The sequence below is a fragment of the Strix uralensis genome, chromosome 24 (assembly GCF_047716275.1).
Source record: "Strix uralensis isolate ZFMK-TIS-50842 chromosome 24, bStrUra1, whole genome shotgun sequence".
Lineage (NCBI taxonomy): Eukaryota > Metazoa > Chordata > Aves > Strigiformes > Strigidae > Strix > Strix uralensis.
Window position 1 is genome coordinate 6,425,650 of NC_133995.1, and position 23,320 is coordinate 6,448,969.

Sequence of the window (23,320 nt, forward strand, 5' to 3'; positions counted from 1 at the left end):
CAGGGCACCGCTGCGTGTGTGTCCCCGCGCCGTGTTGCAGTAGCCAGCGCTGTGCAGAACTTGGTGCCTGTCCCTGTGCTCATTATCCCTCTTCTCATCCCGCGGGGATGGGGCACAGCTCCTGCCCTGCGCGGGCAGGGAGCACGTGCCCGTGTGCTCTTCCTTGGTGTCACCAAAGTAGGTGGTTGGCACAGCAGAGCCTGTCTGGGGAGTCCTTCCAGACCTCCTGCTCCACTCTAAAACATGGCAGCTCGTTGCGGGCAGTGGCTGGAGCAGATGATCCCATCTAGGTGCGTGTGGCTCCTGCCCCTGGGTGCTCCTGCCTCTCTCCATGCCGCAGCGTTGGCTGTCCTTGGTCGAGCTTGGCACTGTCCCTGTGGGGCAGGGATGGCCACAGTCCCCCCAGGGTGCTGCCTTCACCCCAAGGGTGGTTTTTCTTTGTAGGGTGGGATCTCCCCACATGGGTGTTTGTGCAGTGAGGGGGCCTCTGGCATCGGGGTGGGGGTCTGCTGGGACCTGCTGCTCTGGCTCTTGACCTAAAAGGTGTTGGTGGACCCCAACCCCTCAGGGTTCCTCACAAAGGGGATTGGCAACGGGGTGGCTCGCTGCTGGGCTCTGGCTTCCCACCTCCTCCATCAGACCTGTCCCAGAGCCGGGTCGGGTAGGGTGGGAAGGGGAGCGGGGCGGTGGCGGTGAAGCACAGGCAGCTTTGGTGAGTCACAGATTTCAGCGTCTCCCTTCCTGGTCTCCCCTGGGTGACGAGTGTCAGCAGGCACCGCCCTGACTCACCCGTTGGTGGTAGCAGTTCCCGGGGCTGCCACCTCCTTCCCGAGCTGGGGCATGGAGCCTTCTCTGGGGGCTCCTTGCATCAAAGCTTTGCAACTCAAAAGCAGCTTTCCCAGGCTGCAGGTCCTCCCCTCTAATCAGGGACCGGTGACTGCACAGGGTTTTGTTCTCCTGCTGTCACTTGTGGCCTCCATCCAAAATTTCTAATCCACTCCCCCACTAATCGGTCCCCCCAGGCCCTGCAGTGGCCCCAGCCAGGAGGGATTTTCTGCCAGCCTGGAGCGTGCCCAGGGTACGTGCCCACGGCTTCTGCTCTTCACAACCCTCCCTGAGTCAGCACAGATAAGTTGAAAGGCCCCCCGCTGCTTCCCCAACTGCCCCAGGAGGGTGGGGGGCACCTCTGAGGTGATGCCCGTAGGTGGGACGGGGGCTTTGGAGGAGCCACACGTGCAGCCTCCCGTGCCCCGTGGCAGCATCCTGCGTCCTCGTGCGGGAGCGTGTGTGTGCCCGGCACGCCTGCCCACGGCACACGCCGTGCCTCCCCGGCCCTGGCGCCGGCATGAGTCAAGCCGAGGCAGTTAGCCATATTTTCCATCTGTCCCGACGAAGATATTGGGCGGGAATCGAGGCTGGGAGATCCCAGGATCCTGCTGCCTCGTCACTGGCTGGGTGGGGACGCCTGGGCTGCTCTGCCAGCACGTCCCCTCCCTGCAGCCACGGGGTGTAGTCGCAGCAGAAAGGGGGGTGCGTGGTGGTGGGGGAAATGGGATTCATCCTGCTGCTTCCTCCTGGCTGGGATGACATGGAGCTGGTGGGGAGGTGTCCCCTAAGTGGGAGGGCTTGGTCCCCCCAGGAGGGCATCACTGCCAGGCTGCTCCAGGCACCGGGATGTGTCCAGGGCTGGGAGTTGCAGCCGCCTGCCCGGTGCATCTCGGGAGCTGGCAGCAGCCCCACGGGCCATCTTAAGGTGGAGAACAGGGGGGCTCAGCGTGGGGCTTGATTAAGGTGGTGCTGGGCGGGGGAGGCTGCTCTCACCTCGGACCCCATCAGCTTTTTAATGGCTTTAATGCAGAGGACGATGGGGGAGGTCGTGGGGCAAATTGCCGTCTCCCATTGCTGGCCCATGCCCCGGGATGGGGGGGCTGTGAAGGCTGCTGTGCTCAGTCTGCTGCTGCCCTGGGGCAGGGGCTCAGGCTCCCCTTTTGCTCCCCTTTTGCTCCCCTTTTGCTCCCCTTTTGCTCCCCTCTCTGGGATTGCTGCACGCAGCTGGAGGGAGCAACAGCCCAGCTCAGGGCCATCCTGCTCTTTTCCTCGCTCCCACCACCCCTTTTCAGCAGGACCAGCCCCGTGTCTCCTCCACCAACTCCCCGCAGGAGCTGGCTTGGCCGCTCTGCCCCAGCCTCTGCCGCCGTGGCATGTCCGTGGGGCTCGGCTGAGCTCGGAGACGCTCCTGCTGCGCCGAGTCGCTTTCTGCGGCGGCTGCTCCTGCGAGCTGGCAGGAGAGAGGGATCAGGTGGCTCCGACAGCTCCGAGCGCCGCTCGCGGTGCCAGATTTACGGCTAATTTGATGCAGCATGTAAACAAGCCGGCCAGTGCCAACTGGCATTAACTGGCACTCGGGCGCTTCGTGAGGCTGCAGCACCGGGGAGAGGCGGCTCGACGTGCTCGCCCCGGCCCCCACGCGCTCTCCTGCCCCACCGGTTGTGTGTCCCCTGCCCCATGGGTGACAGCAGCAAAGCCCTGCCTTGGCTCCCCCCTGCCTGCACCTTGCAGGGTGCTGCTCCTTGCAGGGGTCCCACTGGTGCTAGTGGGGGGCTGCAGGGCAGCAGTGGGGTTTGCCCTCATCTCCGTCTCTTCAGGCCTGTCCGGGAACCCGACTGACCTGGAGAAGAGGCGGCAGGTCTTCGGCCAGAACTTCATTCCTCCCAAAAAGGCCAAGACGTTCCTGCAGTTAGTGTGGGAGGCACTCCAGGACGTCACGCTGATCATCTTGGAAATCGCAGCCATAATCTCCTTGGGCCTGTCCTTCTACCACCCTCCGGGCGGTGACAATGAACGTGAGTCCCTGAGGTCCCTGGGGTGGGGTGCCTGGTGGGGGCTCCACATGAGCTGCATTGCCTGGGGGTGTAGAGCAGGGCTTTGGGGTGGTGCTGTCTTTGGAAGGTCACCCTGTGTGTCCCTCCACCCTGGTGCGGATGGAGCTGGGAGCTGTTGTTGCTCACACTTTAGGTGGTGGCTTCTCCCCATCCTTGGGGTCCTTGGTGTGGTCCCATCCAGGGACCCGCACTGATGGATGTGTCTGGGTGTAGCTGGCACCACGATGTGGCTCAGAGCTGCTTCATGTGCTCCCCAAAAAAATGCTCAAAGGCTGAAGGGTCCGTCTGGTCTGGTGGCTTTCCAAGTCCTATGGGGCTTCCCTTTTGATTTGGGCATGGAGAGACAAGGCTGGCTGTCCCCTGGTACCCCCACCCCTGACCAGGGAGGGCTCCTCCCAGCTGTGACATCCCACGTGTGGCTGGGTGACAGCTTTGGGTGAGTTTCTCCTCCCCGGCCCTGAATCTCTGTATTGTTGGAGGAGTCGAGCAGGGGCAGGGAGCCGGAGGTGCAGGGACATGGTGACTCACTCGAGGGTCATGCAGAGGAGGGAGGGCTGTGTTCTCCAACTGGAAATAGAAGCTAGTTGTCCCCGTTCTCTGCCAAAAATGAAAAGTGAAAAAAAAGGGGGGGAGAAAACCCCACCAAAACCAAAACGCCCAAATATCTCCAGGGATGTAAAAACCCTCTCCTGAGAGCAGGGGAAGCCCTTGGACCAGCTCAGGGAGGAGGAGGGAGGAGTAACTGTCTTGCAGGCTCTGCTCTGTGCATGTTTCTCGGAGGAAAGCGGGTGTCTCGCTGTGAAAACGAGTCTTCTCCTCCGTCTGCAGTGTGTGGCCAGTCATCAGGCGGCGTGGAGGACGAGGGCGAGTCGCAGGCCGGCTGGATCGAGGGGGCGGCTATCTTGTTTTCGGTGATCATTGTGGTGCTGGTGACCGCTTTCAATGACTGGAGCAAGGAGAAGCAATTCCGAGGCCTCCAGAGCCGCATCGAGCAGGAGCAGAAGTTCACGGTCATTCGCAAGGGGCAGGTGATTCAGATCCCAGTGGCCGAGATCGTGGTGGGAGACATCGCGCAGATCAAGTATGGTGAGTGGAGGCGGCGGTGGCTGGGGTCTGGCCCTCCACCTCAGGAGGTTCCTCCTCTCTGCTTTGGGGTTTGCACACAGCTTTGGGGTTGCTTTAGCGACCTGCTGGTCTCAAAACTGATTCATTTTCACAACCACGTCCTTGTTGGCGAACGTTTCCTTACTAGGAGATGCAGCCCTTGGGCTAAACTAGGCCCTGCTCCTTGTTTACCAGGGGTTATGCTTATCCCATGCAGCTCCTGGCAGGAAGGAGGTTGGTCCAACATGGGGTTCATTTCCCTGTAGGGCTTTTTCCTTCCTTGACAGGTGGATAATGGGATCGTGTAACGGTTTGGAGGTATCAGGAGGCTTTGGGAAGGATGTGGTGTTGATTCAGTAAAACCAGACGGGGGACGTGCTGTCTGATTGAACAAAAGTCCTCACAGTGAATGCTTTTGTACATCAGTGAAGATTTTGGAGCTATTGGATATCATCTTATAATACCCATCTGTCTTATAACACCCATCTGTTGCTTCTCCTCCCTCTAGATTTGGTCTGAGACTGAGTTTTGAATCCTTTTGCTGACACACGAAGCCTCCTCCAGGGATGGGGCAGGCAGGGGTGAGCTGTGGCTGCCTGTGCCGGGGCTGACCCCCCCTTTTTGCTCCTCTCCCAGGTGATCTCTTGCCAGCAGACGGGATCCTGATCCAGGGCAATGACCTGAAAATAGATGAGAGCTCGCTGACTGGGGAGTCAGACCAAGTCAAGAAATCGTTGGATAAAGATCCCATGCTGCTGTCAGGTGAGGATCTGGGCAGTTCTCGCGTGGTGGGTGTGGGGCTGGGACGGGTTTGTGCTGGGTGGGGAGATGGTTGGTCCTGTGTCCCGGTGGCGGGGAGGAGATGGGAACTGCGTGCCCGTGTCCGGTCTCACCGTGGCCTTCCTGCTGTGCCAGGTACCCACGTGATGGAGGGCTCCGGCAGGATGGTGGTGACTGCCGTGGGTATCAACTCCCAGACGGGAATCATCTTCACTCTCTTGGGTGCGGGAGAAGGAGATGAGGAAAAGAAAGTGAAGAAAGGTAAGGAGATCCTCTGAACCTGCGTTTTTCCCTCCTTTTGCCTTTCTCCCTTTCCTGGGAAGCATCCACCGGTGCGCAACCAGCTATGCCCGCAGCCGTGGGACGCGGTTGTGGGTTAGTGCCCGTGACCCAGGCAGGTACGGTGAGCTCTTGAGGTGGCGGGGGGGGGGGATCCCTCCCTGCTGCCCCTTCACCCACAGCGTGGGGATCGTGCTGCCTGAGGAAAGCCCCCCGTGCACCCAGACCTCTGCTCGCCAGCTCTTTCGGACACGGTTCCAACTCTCTCTTCTCCAGCCGGCTGCAGCCTGGAGTTGCAGGGTGGGGGGGGTTGATGCTCAGAAAGAAAAGTGGCCGATAGCGATGCTGTGGCACGGTGCTCATTGCCCACCCTGTGGGGGGAAGGTGAGTCCTGGTTGTCCGTAGGATGTTTGTAGCCCATCCAGAACCTTGAGGACTTTGAAGATCTCTGCTGGCAGCCCCTGAGCTCCCTGAGGGGAGGAGGCGAGGCGCAGAGGAGGGGTTGTGTGCTGGGGGGTAGAGGGTAGGAGAGCAGCCAGGCAGGCTGAGGTGTTCCTGATCATGCTGGGACTCGAATGCTTTCCTGCCTCGGCTCTTAAACCTTGCTGCTTATTCTGTTCTGTGCCAGCACCGGTACGAGCCAGGCTTGGGAAGCTCCTGCTCTCCCCCGTGTCCATGCACCGCAGTTCAGCAGGTCTGGGCTCACTGGGAGCAGCGGCGAGGTGCGAGGAGCTGGCAGGAGGGAGCTGCCGGCTGGCATCGCTGGCTGCACAGGCGTCCCTGCGCCAGGGAGCCCTTCCCGGGAGGCGATGCCAGGCAGGGGGAGAGGCTTGCCGGGCCTCTCCTGGCAGCCGTTTCAGCTCTGGGCCGCATGTGCGCTGGGTTTCTCAGCTCTGCTCGCCCGGGGCGGGCGGTTGGCTCGCATCGCTGGGCTCCGGTGGCTGCGGAGCTCTTGGGGGGCTGCCAGCTTGGAGGTGGGAGTATGGGGTGAGGTGTGGGAGCGGCGCTGCTGTTGGAGCTGAGCAGCAGCTCACCAAGCACCCGGGCACAGTGCTTTGGTGCTTTCCCAGCCTTCAGGCTCTTGTCGCAGCCCCACAGCAAACCCAGCTCTGTGCCTTGCAGCCCTCCAGTTGGGAGCAAAGTGGGACAGGGGGCTTCACCGGCTCGCCCCCCACCGTGGTGCTGGGGGGTGATGGGGAGAAGGTGGATAAACCCCTTACCACTCAAGGCTTTAGACTGCAGCAGCCCTGTGTTGTGGAGGCACATTGAGGACCCCCATGAGCAGACTTGACCAGCACAGACACGGCGGGGGCAGAGCCCCCCACTATGGGTGTATTGCTGCCTGTGGCGGGGGACAAATCTGCACCTCCTGGGTGGATCCGCTCGCGCCCGACAGCAGCGGGAGGTAGGGAGCACCAGTGCTCGGCACATGCTGCACGGAGGTCAAGCTCTGCTATATGGTTTCTTCTCCCCGAAGATCTGAGACACCACTGGCACCCCTTGAAGCACTGACAGGGGTTGTAGAGGGTGCTTTGCAGGTGGGGAAATCTGAAGCCTTGGGGACACGGGTGCCTGGGGGAGCCAGGGAGCTCCAGAGCCTTCCCGGTGCCGTGAGCTGTGGACCAAGGCACGTGTGGTGTCCAGAGGGTGACCACAGGGTGCTGAGCCCTGCGCACAGATGCCACTGGAGCGGTGCATGGCCCCTTGGAGCGGGGCAGGCTCCGGGCTGTCCCACCAGCTGGATGGTGAACGTGGGTCCTTGTGCTCAGCCCTCCACCCTTTCTCTCTTTGAACAGGTAAAAAAACCGGAGCCCCCGAAAATCGCAACAAAGGTAACCAGCCTCTCCATCCTTTGAACCAGCACCACACTAACTACCGAGCATTCCTCCTTCCTTCCTTCCTTCCTTCTTCTCATCAGTCTGTGCTCTTTGCTGCTCCGGCGGGACTCTCGCCTCGTTGTCCTGGGAGAGGGTGCAATGGTCCCACGGCCGGTGGCCCTGGCATGGTGTCCCACACCACGGGGCTGTGCATAGCTGGGATGGGGCTGGCTGGCTTGTCCTGGGGCCACGTTGCCCCTGCGTGGGGCAAAGCCTTTGTGCAGGAAGGACAGGGCTCTTCCAGCAGCCTGGACTATTGCCAGAGCATCCTGTTGTTGGGCCAGACATCATCCATGTTGACATGAGCCGCAGCTGTGACCTGGGGGCTCTGAAGCCCTTGTGCTCGTCAGAAGCTGTCCCTTTGCAGGGTTTGTGTTTGGGCACGGCTGGGAGAGAGATGTGGGTCCCCTCCTGCTGTTCCCGGGATGAAATGTCCCACGGGGCCTGGCCAATGCGACAGTTGCACCCTCTCCTCCCATGGCCTCGACTCCGTGAGCGTCTCCTCGCCAGTGTTTCTCACACTGTTCTTTGCAGGCTGTGGAGGAAGCCCATTTCTGCACCTCTCTCTCCACCTCTCTCTCTCTTTCTCTCTCCTCTCAGCAGTTTGAGTTTCCCTCCTTCCCGTCAGACTGTGTCCGGGTGCTTGTTTTGTCCGTGTCGGGTCTGTCGTAACCGTGGAGGTGTCCGATGTGGAGCTGCCGTAAGCTCCAGGGTGTCTCAAGCCATCGAGCAGCAGCAGCCGGGAGGGGACAGGTCCCGGGGGCATCCGCGGGCAGCCATGGGGCCACTGCTGCTCCTCCAGCCCTGATGGCTGAGGAGGAGCCTCTTGGGGCAGGAGGGTTCCCACCCTCTCCTCATCCCTCTTCAAAAATTCCAGCTGACTTGGGTCTCCCCGGTGCAGACCTTCAGCTGGACTAGATCAATTATAGCAACTGAAAGCCTGGTTGTCTCGGGTCCTAAAAATGTGGTGGATGGCTCAGGGTTGGGATTCAATGAGCTGGCTCACTCCTCCTCAATCTCCATCCCAATTTCTAACCGTCCCCCTCCATCTCACCCCCTCAGTCGCTCCCCTGGCAAGTGATTCCTGCTGAACTGCCCATAGGGCACTGCAGAGGTAGCACCGGGAGGGAGTGGGGATGCTCATCAGGGGACTGGGGGGAACTGGAGCCTCTCTGGGGTCAGCCCAAAGTGCTCCCCGTCTGCTGCAGGGTGTAAATCAGCCCCTGGGGAGGCCAGAAGAGACCTGTCTCCACCCCAAAGCCTGGCCAGAGGGTTTCCTGCAGCACTCACTGCCTTAGAGGTGTGACCGGCGCAGGGGTCACATCACCAGTGTCAGCTCTGAGGATCCTTTATCTGTGGGGCTGGGGTAGATGGCAGAAAACTGCCCTGTAGAGAGGTGGCAGGGCCCCAGGACATGAGGTTTCCGTGTGCTCGGATGCGTGTGTCATCGGGAACGGTTCTTGTTCTGGGTTTTCTCTCTCTCCCACCACCATCTTTCTCAGTGGTGTCCTACAGGTTTTCCCGGTCTCTCTCCTATTCACACGTGGTGTCTTATTTTGCCCTGGGCTGTAGCTAAAACTCAGGATGGTGTGGCCTTAGAGATCCAGCCCCTGAAGAGCCAGGAAGGGGTAGAAAATGAGGAGAAGGAGAAGAAGAAGGTGAAGGTGCCCAAGAAGGAGAAGTCTGTGCTGCAAGGGAAGCTCACGCGCCTGGCGGTCCAGATTGGGAAGGCAGGTGAGTGGCGGTGGCCTGACACGAGCTGTCACCCCAGAGCTTCTGCTGGAAGTGGCACGGGGAGAAGGGGCTGTCCCCTTCCCCTGCATCCCCTCACCTGCCATTCTACCTCTTCTCCCAGGGCTGATCATGTCGGCCATCACGGTCATCATCTTGGTGCTGTACTTCGTGATCGACACGTTTGGGGTGCAGGGGCGGCCCTGGCTGGCAGAGTGCACCCCCATTTACATCCAATACTTCGTTAAGTTCTTCATCATTGGTGTCACCGTGTTGGTGGTGGCTGTGCCTGAAGGGCTCCCGCTGGCGGTCACCATCTCCCTGGCCTACTCCGTGAAGGTGAGACCACGGTGCAGCGGGGTCACTGAGGGCACAATGGGGAAATTCAAGTTTTTGGCTCTGACCTTCCCGGTCATGGTGCCTGTTGCAGAAAATGATGAAGGACAACAACCTCGTGAGACACTTGGATGCGTGTGAGACCATGGGCAACGCCACTGCTATCTGTTCGGACAAGACGGGCACGCTCACCATGAACCGCATGACTGTGGTGCAGGCCTACGTGGGGGACACACACTACCGCCAGATCCCCGACCCCGAAGCCATCCTGCCCAAGATCCTGGACCTCATAGTCAACGGTGTCGCCATCAACTCTGCCTACACATCCAAGATCTTGGTGAGTTGGAGAACCACAACCTCATGTCTTCTGGCCTTCCCACCATTGACCATCCCTGCCGCTCCTGTCCTACCATACCAAGGTTTGGCATTGCTTTTCCTTTCCCTTCTTCCCCTCCAGCCACCCGAGAAGGAAGGGGGGCTACCCCGGCAAGTGGGGAACAAGACTGAGTGCGCTCTGCTGGGTTTCGTGCTGGACCTGAAGCAGGATTACCAGGCTGTGCGGAATGAGGTGCCGGAGGAGAAGCTCTACAAGGTCTACACCTTCAACTCAGTGCGCAAGTCCATGAGCACGGTGCTGAAGAATGGCAACGGTGGCTTCCGCATGTACAGCAAGGGAGCCTCCGAGATCATCCTCCGCAAGTAACCGTCCTCCCTCGCTATGCCTCTCCCCGTCCCGTGGGCTTTAGACTCTCGATGCACCGTGGAGCTGTTTTGGGGGGCTGGGGGGTGAAGGGTGTCCCACTGCTGTGGAGCAGGGAGGTGACTATTGGGAGGTGATGCTGTGCAAAGTGTTTAACTCACTTAGGGTGGCTTTGGTAAAGCTGTAGGGAGCTGTGTGTAAGGAGATGCCCCCATTTTCACAGAATCATTCAGGTTGGAAAAGACCCTTGGGATCATCGAGTCCAACCATCAGCCCGACTCTACAAAGTTCTCCCCTACACCACATCCCCCAACAGCTCATCCAAACGACCCTTAAACACATCCAGGGATGGTGACTCCACCCCCTCCCTGGGCATTTTGCAGATGAGGAAGCTGGGTGATGGGGAGCAGGTTGCTGAGCCGGCAGCATCTGTCACCACCAGTCCCCTCACCCTCCGTCCTGGTCCTGTGTTAGGTGCACCAGGATCCTGGACAAGAACGGTGACCCCCGGGTGTTCAAGGTGAAGGACCGGGATGAGATGGTGAAGAAGGTGATAGAGCCCATGGCCTGCCATGGACTGCGGACCATCTGCCTGGCGTTCCGTGACTTCCCTGCTGACGCCGAGCCAGACTGGGACAGTGAGAACGAGATCCTGTCTGACCTGACCTGCATCGCTGTGGTTGGGATAGAGGACCCTGTGCGGCCGGAGGTACTGAACCCCAGCTCTGCCCCGGCTGTCCTGGGCTGGGACCCCCTTTCCTGCTGCTCAGGACCATGAGCCCCTTATGAAAGCACAAGCAGCTCCTCTGCCTCCATCCCTGAAGTGCCCCATCCTACCAGCTCCCCGCTAGGTATGGGATTTCTCTCCCATACCTGGACAAAATGACTTAGTGACAGGGTGTTTCCACCCAAACTTTCCCCCAACTGCTACCAGGGGTTTGTGCACAAGCCAGACTGGTTCCGTGTGCTGTTGAAAGGGGCATGGAGACACCACAGGGGTGACAGAGGGGTCTTGGAGAGGGGCAGGGCAGATCCAGCTGGTTCCTCCCTCCCAGCTTGCTGCCCTGCTGGGCTAATGCAATAAGCCCTCTGATACCTGCCTTTTGATTACATTTTGGAGCTTGCCCCTGCGCTCCTGCCTTGCTTGCATCTTTCCTGATTAGATGTTCAAGTATCTGGGTCTGGGAGTTGCATAACAGATGCCCGGTCTGCACCGGCTCTGGAGGCCGTTGATTCAATTTGCTAATTTCTCACTAATATCCTCTTCCCCCACCACTCCGTAATAGATAAACCCATTAGTGCAGCAACGTACTGCTGGAGTGGTGCCGGGGGGGGGTGGGCAGATGAAATGTCCCCGTTTTGATGGATTGCCTGGCCGTGCCTTGGCGCCCAGCACCGCGGCATGGTGGGGAGGAGGCAGCGAGGTTGCCTTCCTTGTGGGGCAGGGGCTGCAAGATCTCACGCTGGCTGTGCCAGAGGAGCTGCTCCGGCCACGCACGCGAGTCTGGCTGGAGCCACGGCGAGGGCAGGAGGCTGCGGGGCAGGAGCAGGGACAGGCGTCCTCTCCAAGCCCTGGTGGCTTCCCCCTGCACCCCAGGGATAAATGGCTGAGCTGGTTCTCAGACAGGGGGGAATTTTTGGTTCAGCATCTTGTCCCCAGCAGGAGCACTGAGCTGAGCCCCGGGTGGGTGCAGGTGGGCTGCTGGTTCCTGACCCCACCAGGGCCCTTTCCAGATCCTTTTAGGGAGGATGGGAGAGGAGCTGCCTGGCTCCCGGGGTACCCAGTGCCAAAGCCAAGCACCCTGCCCTGCCCCCCCAACTCTGTCCTTGTCCCCCAGGTGCCAGACGCCATCCTGAAGTGCCAGCGAGCGGGGATCACTGTCCGGATGGTGACAGGGGACAACATCAACACCGCCCGCGCTATTGCCACTAAGTGTGGCATCCTGCTGCCCGGGGAGGACTTCTTGTGCCTGGAGGGGAAGGAGTTCAACCGGCTCATCCGCAACGAGAAGGGAGAGGTGGGAGAGCAGCCCTGGGTCCTGCTCTGTAGCGGGTGTGGGTGGCCTCTCTGACAGCCCCAGCAGCTGAATCCCGCTGGGTTTTCTTCCTCTCCTTGGATAAACACAGCTGGTCCCTCTGCTTGCCGGGACCCTCAGCCAGCGTGGCCGTAGGGTGTCTGGGTGTTTGGAGGCAAATGCACTGTCCTGTCCCAGCTGGGGTTTGCTCTCCAGTGGAGCAGAAGGTTTCTGGGGGGTCCCTTCCCTTTCTCACACGTGCCTTGTCCTGCAGGTAGAACAGGAGCAGCTGGATAAGATCTGGCCCAAGCTGCGTGTGCTGGCCCGCTCCTCCCCGACAGATAAACACACGCTTGTGAAAGGTGAGCACTGGGCAGCCCCCGGCTGCTGCCTCTCCCCAGAGTGTCTCATCCTGCTCTGCGCGGGTGCTTTTGCAGCATAATCCATGCTGGGAGCCTGTTTTCGGGGCTTATTTTTTTTTTCTAAACTGCTTGTCTCCATTTCAGGAATTATCGACAGCACTGTTGGTGATCAGAGGCAGGTGGTGGCCGTGACCGGGGACGGGACCAACGATGGCCCGGCTTTGAAGAAAGCCGACGTCGGGTTTGCCATGGTACGGACGGGCAGGCGGGGGGTTTCCCCAGGGGTGGCCTTCGCTCTCTGGGGTGAGAAACGAATGGCACGCTTGGTTATTGTCAGCACTGAAATTATTTCTGAACTGATGAAACGCTTTTCCAAATCTACAGGATGGCTTAAAAAAGAAAAAAGAAACTTTCTTTGGAGGTTTTATTTAATTCTTATGAACTTTATAGGATTGTTAGCCAAAGACGGATGGGAAGCAATCCTCTGAGAGCCTGGCTTAGCGCTAAGCTCCTCTGTCCCCTCTGGAGGGACCGTGTCAAGCTGAAGGTGACACGGCGCTTGCAGAGCACCCAGAGCAGGGACCTGCCTGGCCCTGGTTTCTGAGCTGTGGGGTCCAGGAGAGCTGTGGGGTCCAGGAGAGCTGTGGGAGCCCAGTAACTCAACGTGACGTGGTTTATCCCTGGAGTTCTTCACCCAGGCTTGTAACGGGCAGCCCAGGCTCCGAGTGCAGTGCTGGCAATGTCTTGGGGAGTTTATTTATGGTCCTTATCTCCTGGTTTGCTGCTTATATTTGCCCTGTCTGAAAGAAGCAAGGAAATAAACCTGTCGGTTTTAATGGGTTTCCTGTGAATTGTTTAAGTTTAGGTATGGGAGCAGGAGCCAGCTGCTGGGTGGAGCCTTATGAGCCCATGTAGACAGCTTTGAGCAAATGAGGAATTTTGGGGGGAGCGAGTGTTTTTAGGAAGCTGTTAAATATCCAAGTGCAATTCTGGAGCCTTTAGGATGAACAGCAGAAGGTCTGTCTTCTCTTGGGGACCATGCAGTACTGCGGGCAGGATCGGACCCTGGCCAAGCACGGGGCTGTGCTGCCCCTGGGTCTGCCGAGCGTGGGGAGCAGCCGGCACAGGGGATAGCTCTGTCCAGCTGCCTCCGAAGCTCATGTCCTGCAACAGCTGCAGGATTCCCGCCCAAGATGGGTCTTGCAAATCTCAAGATTGCTCCCGGAAGGCACCAGGGAACCGGCTGGTTACGGGGCATTGCTCTGGTGCATTTAATTACTGCAAAGCCAGCGCCTCTGTGTGCTGGCGGTGAGAAACGCAGCGAGCCCAGCTCCTGTAGAGCAAACTGTGTCCTTCTGAGATGCTGCAGGTGACTTTTGGGAGGCTGTGGGCAACCCTGCTTGCTGCAGGGCTGCCGTCCGCCCCGGATAAGGCAGAAGGCACCAGGGCTTTGGGCTACTGAGCTCCCTCTCTCTCGTTTGGGGGTCCTGACCCTCGTTTGCCGCAGAGATGCCCAGCCGGGGATGTCCGTGTTCCCTGGCACGAGGAGGAAGCCACACTTATAAGCTGTTTTCCAGCTTTGCTGCGTTGTGGCCCCTGTCTGGGTCAGCACAGCAAAAGGCTGAAAAGCTGGTGCTCGCTCAGAGCCCTGCTTTAAAGCCAAGCTGCTGTCTGTCGTTGAAGGCTTCACTCCTTTGGAGCCTCTGCTCTCCCGGGTGTGTTGGCGCAGCCGCAGCAGGACTCGCTGTCAAACCCAGGACTGGCTCAGGCTCCTCTGGCTCCGGCAGATTTTTCTCTTGGGGCTATTTCTGGGAAAAACCAGAGCCAGGCGGACAGCAAGCATGGAGCTTGCTCCATGACTCACCCCAACCCTTTCTCTTTCTCCCTGGTCCTCAAGGGCATCGCAGGCACGGACGTGGCGAAGGAGGCTTCAGACATCATCCTGACGGATGACAACTTCACCAGCATCGTCAAGGCAGTGATGTGGGGACGCAATGTCTACGACAGCATCTCCAAGTTCCTGCAGTTCCAGCTGACCGTTAACATCGTGGCTGTCATCGTGGCCTTCACGGGCGCCTGCATCACGCAGGTACAGGGCTGCTGGGCTCGGCAGGAGGAGAGCGGAGGCTCCTGTGAAACAAGGAGCGAAAAGAGGGTGGTTTCGGTGGCATGACGTGTTCTCCCCCCTCTCTCTGCAGGACTCTCCCCTGAAGGCTGTCCAGATGCTGTGGGTGAACCTGATCATGGACACCTTCGCCTCCTTAGCCCTGGCCACGGAGCCCCCATCCGAGTCCCTGCTGCTGCGCAAGCCCTACGGCCGCAACAAGCCGCTCATCTCCCGCACCATGATGAAGAACATCCTGGGGCACGCGGTGTACCAGCTAACTATCATTTTCACGCTGCTTTTTGCAGGTGAGCTTTGAGGCCCCAAGAAACTCAGGGGGGGAAGGAAAGGGGCAGAGTCCCAGCTCTGCCTTGCAAGCCACCCTTTGTCACCAGTGTCGGGGACCCTTGCTCTCAGCTGTCACTCGGTGATCTCAGGTTGGCCAGGAGAGAGCTTATTTAATGGATGGGAAGCGGAGGGCTGATAAGGAGAGGATTTTTTTTTCTCTAGAGCTTTTTGGGCGCAGAGACAGTTTTAGCCAAGGAAGCAGCTTTTCAATGTTTTTTAAGGAAATAAGGGTTCAGTGGGGTTAGCATGGGGCACTCTAGCTGGGTGAAGGAATCTTCAGTGAGAGCCTGGGATCCCAGTTCCACCTCTACCAGTCAGAGCCAGAAGGAAGGAGCAGGATCTCATCTTCTTTCTTCCCCACCCTCCCCTATCCCCTCCCCAAAACCCCTTGTCTGCTTAGGGGAGAAGTTTTTTGACATTGACAGCGGCCGGAATGCCCCACTCCACTCCCCGCCCACCGAGCACTACACCATCGTCTTCAACACCTTTGTCATGATGCAGTTGTTCAACGAGATCAACGCACGCAAGATCCACGGGGAGAGGAACGTCTTCGAGTCCATCTACCGCAACCCCATCTTCTGCACAGTGGTGCTGGGGACGTTTGCAGCTCAGGTGAAGCTGCGGGAACAGCGTGGGAATAAGATGGTGGGGCTGGGAGGGGACCACAGCACGAGCAGGACCTGTGTCTGCTGCAGTCATTGCCCACAGCTCTGTTCTATATCCTCATTCTTCTTCTCCAGCAGCTTCTTGGTGACATAAAACTTGAATATTGGGGTCTAGAGTGTGTTGGGAGGTGCCAGGGCTGGCCAGCCAGCACCTTCTGGTGTTACTAGCCTAGATGTGAGGTCCTTGCTGCTCTCGTGATCCCAGTGAAGGGGGGGAAGATGTGTGGCTGTAGGTGACCTTTTTATCCCGTGGCTGTGCTGTGCAGCCCTTGGAGCTCCCCAGTGTGTGACTTGTTCTCTCCTGTGCTGTAGATCATCATTGTGGAGTTTGGTGGGAAGCCATTCAGCTGCTCTGGGCTCACCCTGAGCCAGTGGTTCTGGTGTATTTTTATCGGAGTGGGAGAGCTCCTCTGGGGCCAGGTAAGTGCCAGTCTGAAAAATATACGATGTGCCTGTGTCACAGCGTGCTCGCAGCCCAGCCTGCCTCTCCCTTCCCGCTGCCTCGCTGCTCTTGTTCTGCCCAGTATTTATTCAAGGCAGCTTTGGAAGGGGGTGATGCTTCATCCCAGGACCATACCAGCAGTGAGGAGAGGAGGTTGCTAATCTACTCCTCGTTCCCACCCTGCTTGTAGTGGGGCACATCCAGCGGTGGCATCTTTTGGCTGCATCCTGGCATCTCTCAGCTGAGTCCCTGGCAGCTCACTGCAGGAATGCTCCCCCTCGGTCAAGGCTGGCCGTGGGCTCTGTGCTGCCACAGCAACAGGCTAAGGAGCTGCTCTCTCCCTGCCTCTCCCCAGCTGATCTGCACTGTCCCAACCAGCCACCTGAAATTCCTGAAGGAAGCTGGGCACGGCATCACCAAGGAGGAGATCCCAGAGGAGGAGCTGCCTGAAGATGTGGATGAGATTGACCACGCTGAAATGGAGCTGCGGCGCGGGCAGATCCTGTGGTTCAGGGGTCTCAACAGGATACAGACGCAGGTACTGTGGGGCAGCCGGGTATTGTGGGGCTCTTCCTTCTCTCTCTTTCTTTCTCTTTCTTTCTCTCCAGGGGCTCTGTCTGGAAAGAGGTGACGGCTGCTGCTCGGAGGATGCCATCACCTCCTGGGCTAGACTTCTCCCACCACCTGTGCCTTTCTGGGTCTGCCCTGGGTGGGGAGCTGGGACAGCCTGGCTCTCAGAACAGCTCAGGGTGGGGGGGAGGCACTGGTCTGTTCTGATGCAGAGCACGGCATCCTGCAGCTCGAGGCCAGACTGGTCTGCAGGAGGCTGGATGTGCTGCTGGTGGGCACCTCGCGCAATAGAGGAGGGTGTTCAGAAGCTGTTGGGGGGCCACAGAGCCACCCAGGCTCTTACTGAGTTGTGCAGCGAGTAGGTCAGCATTGAAGCTGCTCTTGGTCGCTGCTGGGATGTGGCTCCCAGTGGGGAACGTGCCCATGAGGGATCTGCCTGCACGAGACCCTCTCCAGTCTCACTGCTCTTTGTCCTTCCCCATGGCCAAGGGCTCTTGCTGCCCCTTCCTGCCAGCTCTCCAGGCTCCTCGCCTGAAGCTCTTGGTCTTGCAGCACAGAAGGGGAGGAGAATCTATCTGTTGATATGCTTTTTACATCAGTTGTTTCTCTCTTACTCAGTTTTTCCTCAAAGGGTGGTTTTTCCCCCAGACTGCTGGCTGGGCAGGGCAGGGAGAGCTCCCTGCAGCGAGGTCACTGCCCCTCGTCTTTCCTCGAGCCCTGGGCAGAGCTGCCCCATGGAGGAAAGCTGTGGGTCCCCAGTGACCCCTGGCACGCAGGGCTGCTATGTTACCTTCCGTCCTTCCTCTGGCCCTCTGACAAATGGAGATAACCAAAATGGTCCTGGAGGGGACTGGAGTGAGCGCAGCAGCCACCTTGTGCCATGTTCACTTTGCTTCTCCTCGGTCAGGTGTTGCCTTGATGGTTTCAAGGTGAGGTGCAGCCTTGATTCCTGCCTGTTGTGAGTGGGGAGGGGCAGCGGGGCTCTTCTGGGGGCCCAGGGCAGTGCCAGTTGCTGGTGCTGGAGGGGGCTGAGCTGAGCTGCCAGCTCGGTTTGGTTCATTCACATGAAAGACGTGCTGGGAGCACTGGGCTGTTTCAGTCCAGATGTGTCGGAGGCCTGGTAGGTATGAACGGCTGCAGTACCAGCGGCCAGATATGCCGCTGGGGCTGAGCCTGGAGCCTCTGAGGTATCTCCCTGCAGCCATGGTGGACCTGGGCTGAAAAGAGCTCTTGCTCTTGCAACCTGAAAAACGTTGCTGGCACATCTTGGAGCCTCTTTAGCATCTCCTCTCCCGGCTGTGGTGCCCTGCACGTCGAGCAGAGCAGCCGGCAGGTCCAACCTGAGCGTCTTGGGGCTTCTGTCCCAAGTCAGTGTGTCTTAAACGAGAGCACAGGGCCAGCTTGGTGCACTGGGGAAAAGTCTCACTCTGTGGAGGGAGATCAATCCGAGGAAGGAGCGGAGCAATGTGTAAAATATCTTCAGGGTGAGCTCGAGCTGTACGTGGGTCTGGAGGAGGTGCCTCTTCCCCAGGAGCCGTGCGGGCAAGCTGGGGTGGCACAAGGCTGTGCGCTCTGCCAGGCTGGCATGGGGCTGGGGACAGTCAAGCTGCAAAGTGTCTGGGAAGCCACGGTGGCACCCGGGTGCTGCTCAGTTCCTCCAGCCTCGGTGCACATCCACAGAGCAACTGTGGCCCATCACCAAGGGTGCTTCCTGGCTGCATCCCTGCTCACCCCTGCCAGCTCTGCCGCTGAGTCTGTGCGGAGCCGTGAGCCTGGGAGAGGCTGAAATGTCTTCCAGCACGGCCGGCTGCCCTGGGAGCTGCGGGCGCGTGGTGTGTCCCAAGGTTTGGCCCCCCGGCTGTACATCCCCTGGGGCTGAGGAACCAGAAACCCTTTCCCAGTGCAGTTTTCTGGACCACCGGCTGCCAGCTCGCACCTCTGCCCACCCTCTCTCTTCCTCTGCTCCTCCTGCAGATTGGCGGGATAACCTAAAGGTGTTTCCTCTATCTCTCCCTCCCACCACAGCCTCTTTCTTGGTGGTGGGATTAAACCCTGCCCCTCTCACACCTGCGAGAGCAGGGCAGAGGCTCGAAGCCTACCTCTCCTCTGCTCCCAGAAACACCAGCCAAACTCGGTGTGGGTTTACGGGAGCGCGGGGTCGGGGGGGCTCTCTCCTCCCTCCTCCCCACCTCTCCGTCCTCCTTCTTCCTTCCTGTCTGTGTGTGTCTGCCCAACCTCCCTGCTCCCCTCCATCCCTGACCCCTCTCCCTGTCTCTGGCCGGGGCGACGCTATCTCACTCTCTGGTTCTTTGCAGATGGACGTAGTTTACACATTCCAGACCGGCGCCTCCTCTTTGCAGGGAGCCCTCAGGAGACAGCCTTCCATCGTGAGCCAGCACCACGATGTAAAAAATGTTTCTAGCCCAACCCATGTAGCTCTTTCCTCCGTCAATTCCACTCCCACCACTTCTGCTGTTGCTGCTGCTGCTGCATCTCCTCCTGCGGGCAGTGAGTGATAGTCTATTACAATGCATGACTTCTAATAACCACAGAGAGCACCTGCACCAACCTAACCCAGCCTGTTCTCTCTCCCTCAACCTTGACTCGCACACTGATTTCCAAAATGAAGGATGGGGCGGGAGAGCGTTTAAAAAAATTAGTTTTTATGCTGTTGCATCTTTAACAAGTTTACGATACTTCCTGGTCCTTCCCCCCCCACCCCGCCATTCCTTGTTGCTTCCTCTGTTTTTACCTCTTCTCCTCCTTTGCAGGACTGATGTAAGAGTCCACCCTCCTGAGGGGTGCAAAAATTGGCGGTTCTTGTTAAAAGAACCGTGTGTTCATGAGCAACTAAAAGCATTTTGCTGTGAAAAGGGCACGCTGCACCCAAAAGCTGCCGTTTCTCTCCATCATGGCTCTGCCCAGCCCCAGGAGGGCAGGGACGGGCAGAGGCGTTGCTTTACCAAAGCTGAAAATCTGTTTGGAGGCAGAGTGGCCGCTCGGACCTTCCCACAGCAGTTAGTGTGATGTTGGGATGGGCTGAGCCACGGTACCGGGCTGCCTGTGTGCTCTCTGCCTCTTGCACGTGTGTGAGAAGGGGTGTTTGCTCCCGCCTTGGTTGAGAGGCTGGCCAGTGCGTGAGAGCAGCTGGCTACCGAGGCTCAGCTGGCCAGCGGTGACGCATCGGAGCCGCTCACCTGCAGCTCAGCCCGCTGTTTCCGAGCTGGCTTGTAAGCAAGCAGCCTCCCCTGTCCTGCCTGTGAACTTGCATGCCGTGTGAGACAGAGCTGAGCCAGCCCGCGCACGTAAGCGTGCCCTTCACTGCTCTGTGGGGACAGCACAGGGCTCTGCTGGACCCCATCATAGCTGGAGCATCCAGGATCTAGCTGGGGGTTTCCAGACCAAAGAAAAGCCCTCGCTGGTGCAGTGCCCCTCTCTGTGTTCATTGTGAGCTGCGTATATGGGCTTGTGAGCACGTGAGTGTGAATTCTCTCTGCAGGGCTGTGCCAGGCTGTGAGTAGGTAGTGTATCTTTCCCGGATAATTGGCTTTTTTATTGCACAGTCATTTTCCGTGTTCTCCTCTTATTAAAGAAATACCCTTGGTGACTTTTTGAATAGCTTTCAGTTTCCACTGTTTGTGCACTGTGGGAGAGAAGAGAGAATTTCTGATAATTTTGTTTTCTCTCTATTTAGCTGACACTGATGCTTGAATTTTTTATTTTGCTTAACCCCAGTGTTTCTGAAGCAGCGCAGCTGCCTTCTGGTCCCGACTGCATCTGTGCACCACCAAGACTTTCTAATCGGAAGAAAACCTGCTTAGAGGGGTCTCAGGGTAGTGGGCTTGGGTGGACAAGACCAAAATTCAGGGGTTTTTTACAGTCTGTGGATTAATGTTCTCCCCGATTTGCAGCAAGGGAATAGATAACTTGGATAGCTTGTGCCCTTCCAGGCAGCAAACAACTTTACCAGAAGCTAACCCAGGTCGCTAAGTCTTCCCTCTGTTTTCTGCCTAGACTTCTCTCTGTTCCTTCTGCCGCTTCCCTTCCCTCTCTCTAAGCTCCACTTCCCTCCATACAGATTACTGGTGTCCCTCTGTCTTCCACTGCACTTCTGTGGGATGAGCTCTCCAGGGCTGGACCTCGGCAGCCCCCGCTGCTGTGCCCCTCTTGGGGTGCTGGAGGAGAGGGAGATCTGGGGAATAACCCTCAGGATGTGGTTTGCAGAGCTGAGCTGGTCTCTCTTGGGGGTTTCACCCTGGTTTGAGGGAGCTGGGCAGAGCAAGCCAGGGGTCAGTGGTGCAGCTGATGCTGGCTTCATGCAGAAAATGTAATTTCCATCTCCGTGTGAGCAGTGGGGTTTGCCCAGCACATTGCAGTGCTGAAGTGATGGCGTGAAATGAGAATAAATTCCAAGCGTGGAGGTTATGCAGGTTGCGAAGGTTTCAGGTGGAGAGGAGCCGTGAGCTTGACCATGGGCAGGGAGGGAGGGAGCCTTTCAGCTTGGTTGGGGAGGATTTCATTTGTGTTTGCACTGCCTGGCTCTTTCAAAACACATTTCCTTTGACAAGGGAACAGCTGAATTAATTATTTTCACAGCAGTTGCTGACAGAGATGGTTAAATCAAAGTAAGAAAATCTGAGGAAACCTGTGGCAGCAGTTTATTGGTGGAGCTAAAGGCAGTGATGTGGTGGTAGGGTCTGGACTCACCAATGCTTGAGGTGGTGGGGCAGGGAGGGCTTCTGTGAAGCTACTCCTTCCTCTGAGCTTGTCCTAGGTTGACCACCTAGTTGCTTTGGCAGTCATCTAGGCTTCCACTAGCTTCTTTGGTTTAGTTGGTTTTGCACGTGGCATTTTAGGGGTCAGTGCTTTTGTCAGTGCTTGCAGTTGCTGTTCTCAAGGTGTTGATGATGTGACAGATTATCAGTCCCAGCAGAAAGTGCCCTGCTTGGTGGTCTCCCTTGTCCTGTGCATCCACACTAAACACTGAATTTATCCAGGCTCTTATTGTGGTCATTAGTGCGGCAAACACAGCTCTGAATTTGTTCCCAGCTGCATAAACTTTCCATTTTTGCAGGCCAGCTGGTGCTCCAGCATGATGGGGGGGGGGCCCACGCTCATCTCCTCAGGAGTGTCTGTCATCCAGCTCGCGGGTGCGTGTTGGTCCGTGTGTGTGTGCAAGAGCTGGGCTGGCTTGTTTCTAGCTGGGATGTGCTGAGCCTGTGCCCAGGGTTGCACGTTGCTGCCCCATGGGGTGCAGCACCATCTTTCTGAGCCAGATGGAGAGCGGACTCAGAAGGGCATCCCTCACGAGAGGGGAACCCTGCAACACCTTGCAGGTAAAATCTACAGGGTTCCAGGCATGAGATTCCTCTTAAAGTAACTTCTCTGGTCTGGCTTTGTGAGTGCTGTTTGTGCTGAGACCAGAGATCCCCAGGAGGCTCTCACTGGCTCTGCTGGTTGGTGATTTCCCTCCTAGCCTGCCCGTGTACCAGACCGAGGGGGCCAGTTTAACCCGGCTCATCTCACCAGGAAGAGGAGTGTCCTCTCTGTTCACCCACCAGATCTGCAGCCTGTTTGCAAAGAAGTGGCAGAACACACAACGTATCTTTATTTTGCCTCATCAGCTTGCAAGGGGGTATCAGAATCACTCTCCCTCCAGCAGCTCTGCACGCTCTCCACTCCCTCAGCTGAGTGATGGGGAGGCTCTCCGGGGTGTAGCACAGGGATGCTGCGGAGGAGCACCCCTTTTGTGGGATCTGTGGATCTCCTCCCTTCCGTGCCCCAGCTTCGGTCCACAGGGACACCATGAGAACAGGCAGGAGATATGGGTGGGAACTGGGTTCCTCGGGCGTTGGGAGCAGGTGAAGGTATCTCGTGAGTTGCAGTGCTGCTTCCACAGGGCAGAGCCGGCAGGAGAACTGACACTGCTACAGGGAGGTGGTACCGACTTCCCCACTGCACTCAGTGTTGCTGAACAAAGTCTCACAGTGGTCTGGAGGCATTTTCTTTGGAGGGAAGGAGTTGAGCAGATCTCCTGGTCCCAGATGAACTTTGCTTAACAGAGCAAAGACTTCTATTGCTTCCATAAAACACACAAGAACTTGTGCAAAGTGCTTGGTCCCTGCTTGACAACTTTTGTCAGTAGCTTCCTCCTCTATAAAGGGAGGAGACTGGCCCAGTTCCCAGGTGACTGGGAGGGTGCCACCAGCCTGGAGGGTGCTGGGACGACCTGGTGAGAGACCTCTGGAGAGAGGCAACTTGCTGGCTCTGGCCTGAAAGAGTGAGTGGGGAGAGCATTGGTGTAAGAGAGCGGAGCGACCGGCGCTGTGAGGTGGGCAGCTCTCGGCTTTGCAGTAAAAGGCAAAGCCATGTGTGTGATTTCACCTGGTGCTCTAAGACTTGGGAGACCTTCAGCTGCTCGGTTTGCTGGCTCTGCTTCAAAAGCCCACATGTTGCATTGCTCTCCTTCAGTTTTATGCCTTTTGACATCTTTTTGAGTGATTATAGCCCTGAGTCATCCACGAGAGCTGGAGCGCTCTGCCGCACCCGAGTAGCACATGTTGGTTGTCTCACGCATGCCAGCGTCTGCGCTGGGGTGTTGAGCTCTGCCGCAGCCCCACGGTGTTGCCGCCTCCTGCCCCTTCGTTTGCTGGATCTGACACTTGTCACCCATCCACCCAAACAACCGTGACTTGGCTGCAAGGGAGGGCGAGAGCTGGAAGGGTTCAAGGCTGGATTTCCAGAGGAACTGGAGGGAGCAGTGAATCTACTGCTAGCCACCACCCAGGCTTGTTTCCAGACCTCTCCCAGTGCAATGGAGGTAGCAAAGCCATACGCTGGCCGCCCGAACCGGGTTCTGGATCTGCTCATAACACCCTGAGCCTGGCTTTTGGCAGTGCTGACAGCCTGTGGGTTTCACAGAGGCAGCGTGTGGCCAGGCTTTCTAGCAAAGTTTGAGATCTGTTTCTTGTGCAGAGCATCCAAAAGAATAGCTGCCTTTGGAAACCGCTGGGCTGTCTTCAGCATGTCAGTGTAGGGAAGGATCCAGAGCTCCAGCCTGGGATCCAGGTGGCAGCTGTGCAGGGAAACTCACACAGATCTGGCTTCCTTCTTGCATGTTTAGCT

At 58.1% G+C, this 23,320-nt stretch overlaps 1 protein-coding gene across 9 annotated transcripts in view; it reads left to right on the forward strand.

The window, feature by feature from the left end:
- Positions 1 to 23,320, forward strand: part of ATP2B4 (ATPase plasma membrane Ca2+ transporting 4) — an 87,621-nt gene that overhangs the window by 58,571 nt on the left and 5,730 nt on the right. For 5 of the 9 annotated variants that reach the window (XM_074893364.1, XM_074893365.1, XM_074893366.1 and 2 more), the window contains 19 exons: positions 2,646 to 2,843; positions 3,711 to 3,968; positions 4,623 to 4,748; positions 4,902 to 5,027; positions 6,842 to 6,877; positions 8,495 to 8,656; positions 8,778 to 8,992; positions 9,084 to 9,326; positions 9,447 to 9,688; positions 10,164 to 10,398; positions 11,528 to 11,707; positions 11,979 to 12,066; positions 12,211 to 12,317; positions 13,964 to 14,155; positions 14,265 to 14,478; positions 14,919 to 15,130; positions 15,496 to 15,603; positions 15,981 to 16,163; positions 18,511 to 18,600. In XM_074893364.1, coding sequence (XP_074749465.1) covers positions 2,646 to 2,843; positions 3,711 to 3,968; positions 4,623 to 4,748; positions 4,902 to 5,027; positions 6,842 to 6,877; positions 8,495 to 8,656; positions 8,778 to 8,992; positions 9,084 to 9,326; positions 9,447 to 9,688; positions 10,164 to 10,398; positions 11,528 to 11,707; positions 11,979 to 12,066; positions 12,211 to 12,317; positions 13,964 to 14,155; positions 14,265 to 14,478; positions 14,919 to 15,130; positions 15,496 to 15,603; positions 15,981 to 16,163; positions 18,511 to 18,600 — 3,215 coding nt within the window. Of the gene's footprint in view, positions 1 to 2,645; positions 2,844 to 3,710; positions 3,969 to 4,622; positions 4,749 to 4,901; positions 5,028 to 6,841; positions 6,878 to 8,494; positions 8,657 to 8,777; positions 8,993 to 9,083; positions 9,327 to 9,446; positions 9,689 to 10,163; positions 10,399 to 11,527; positions 11,708 to 11,978; positions 12,067 to 12,210; positions 12,318 to 13,963; positions 14,156 to 14,264; positions 14,479 to 14,918; positions 15,131 to 15,495; positions 15,604 to 15,980; positions 16,164 to 18,510; positions 18,704 to 23,320 lie in introns of all 9 variants that reach the window. The other 4 variants (XM_074893371.1, XM_074893369.1, XM_074893372.1 and 1 more) reach the window with 4 other exon arrangements.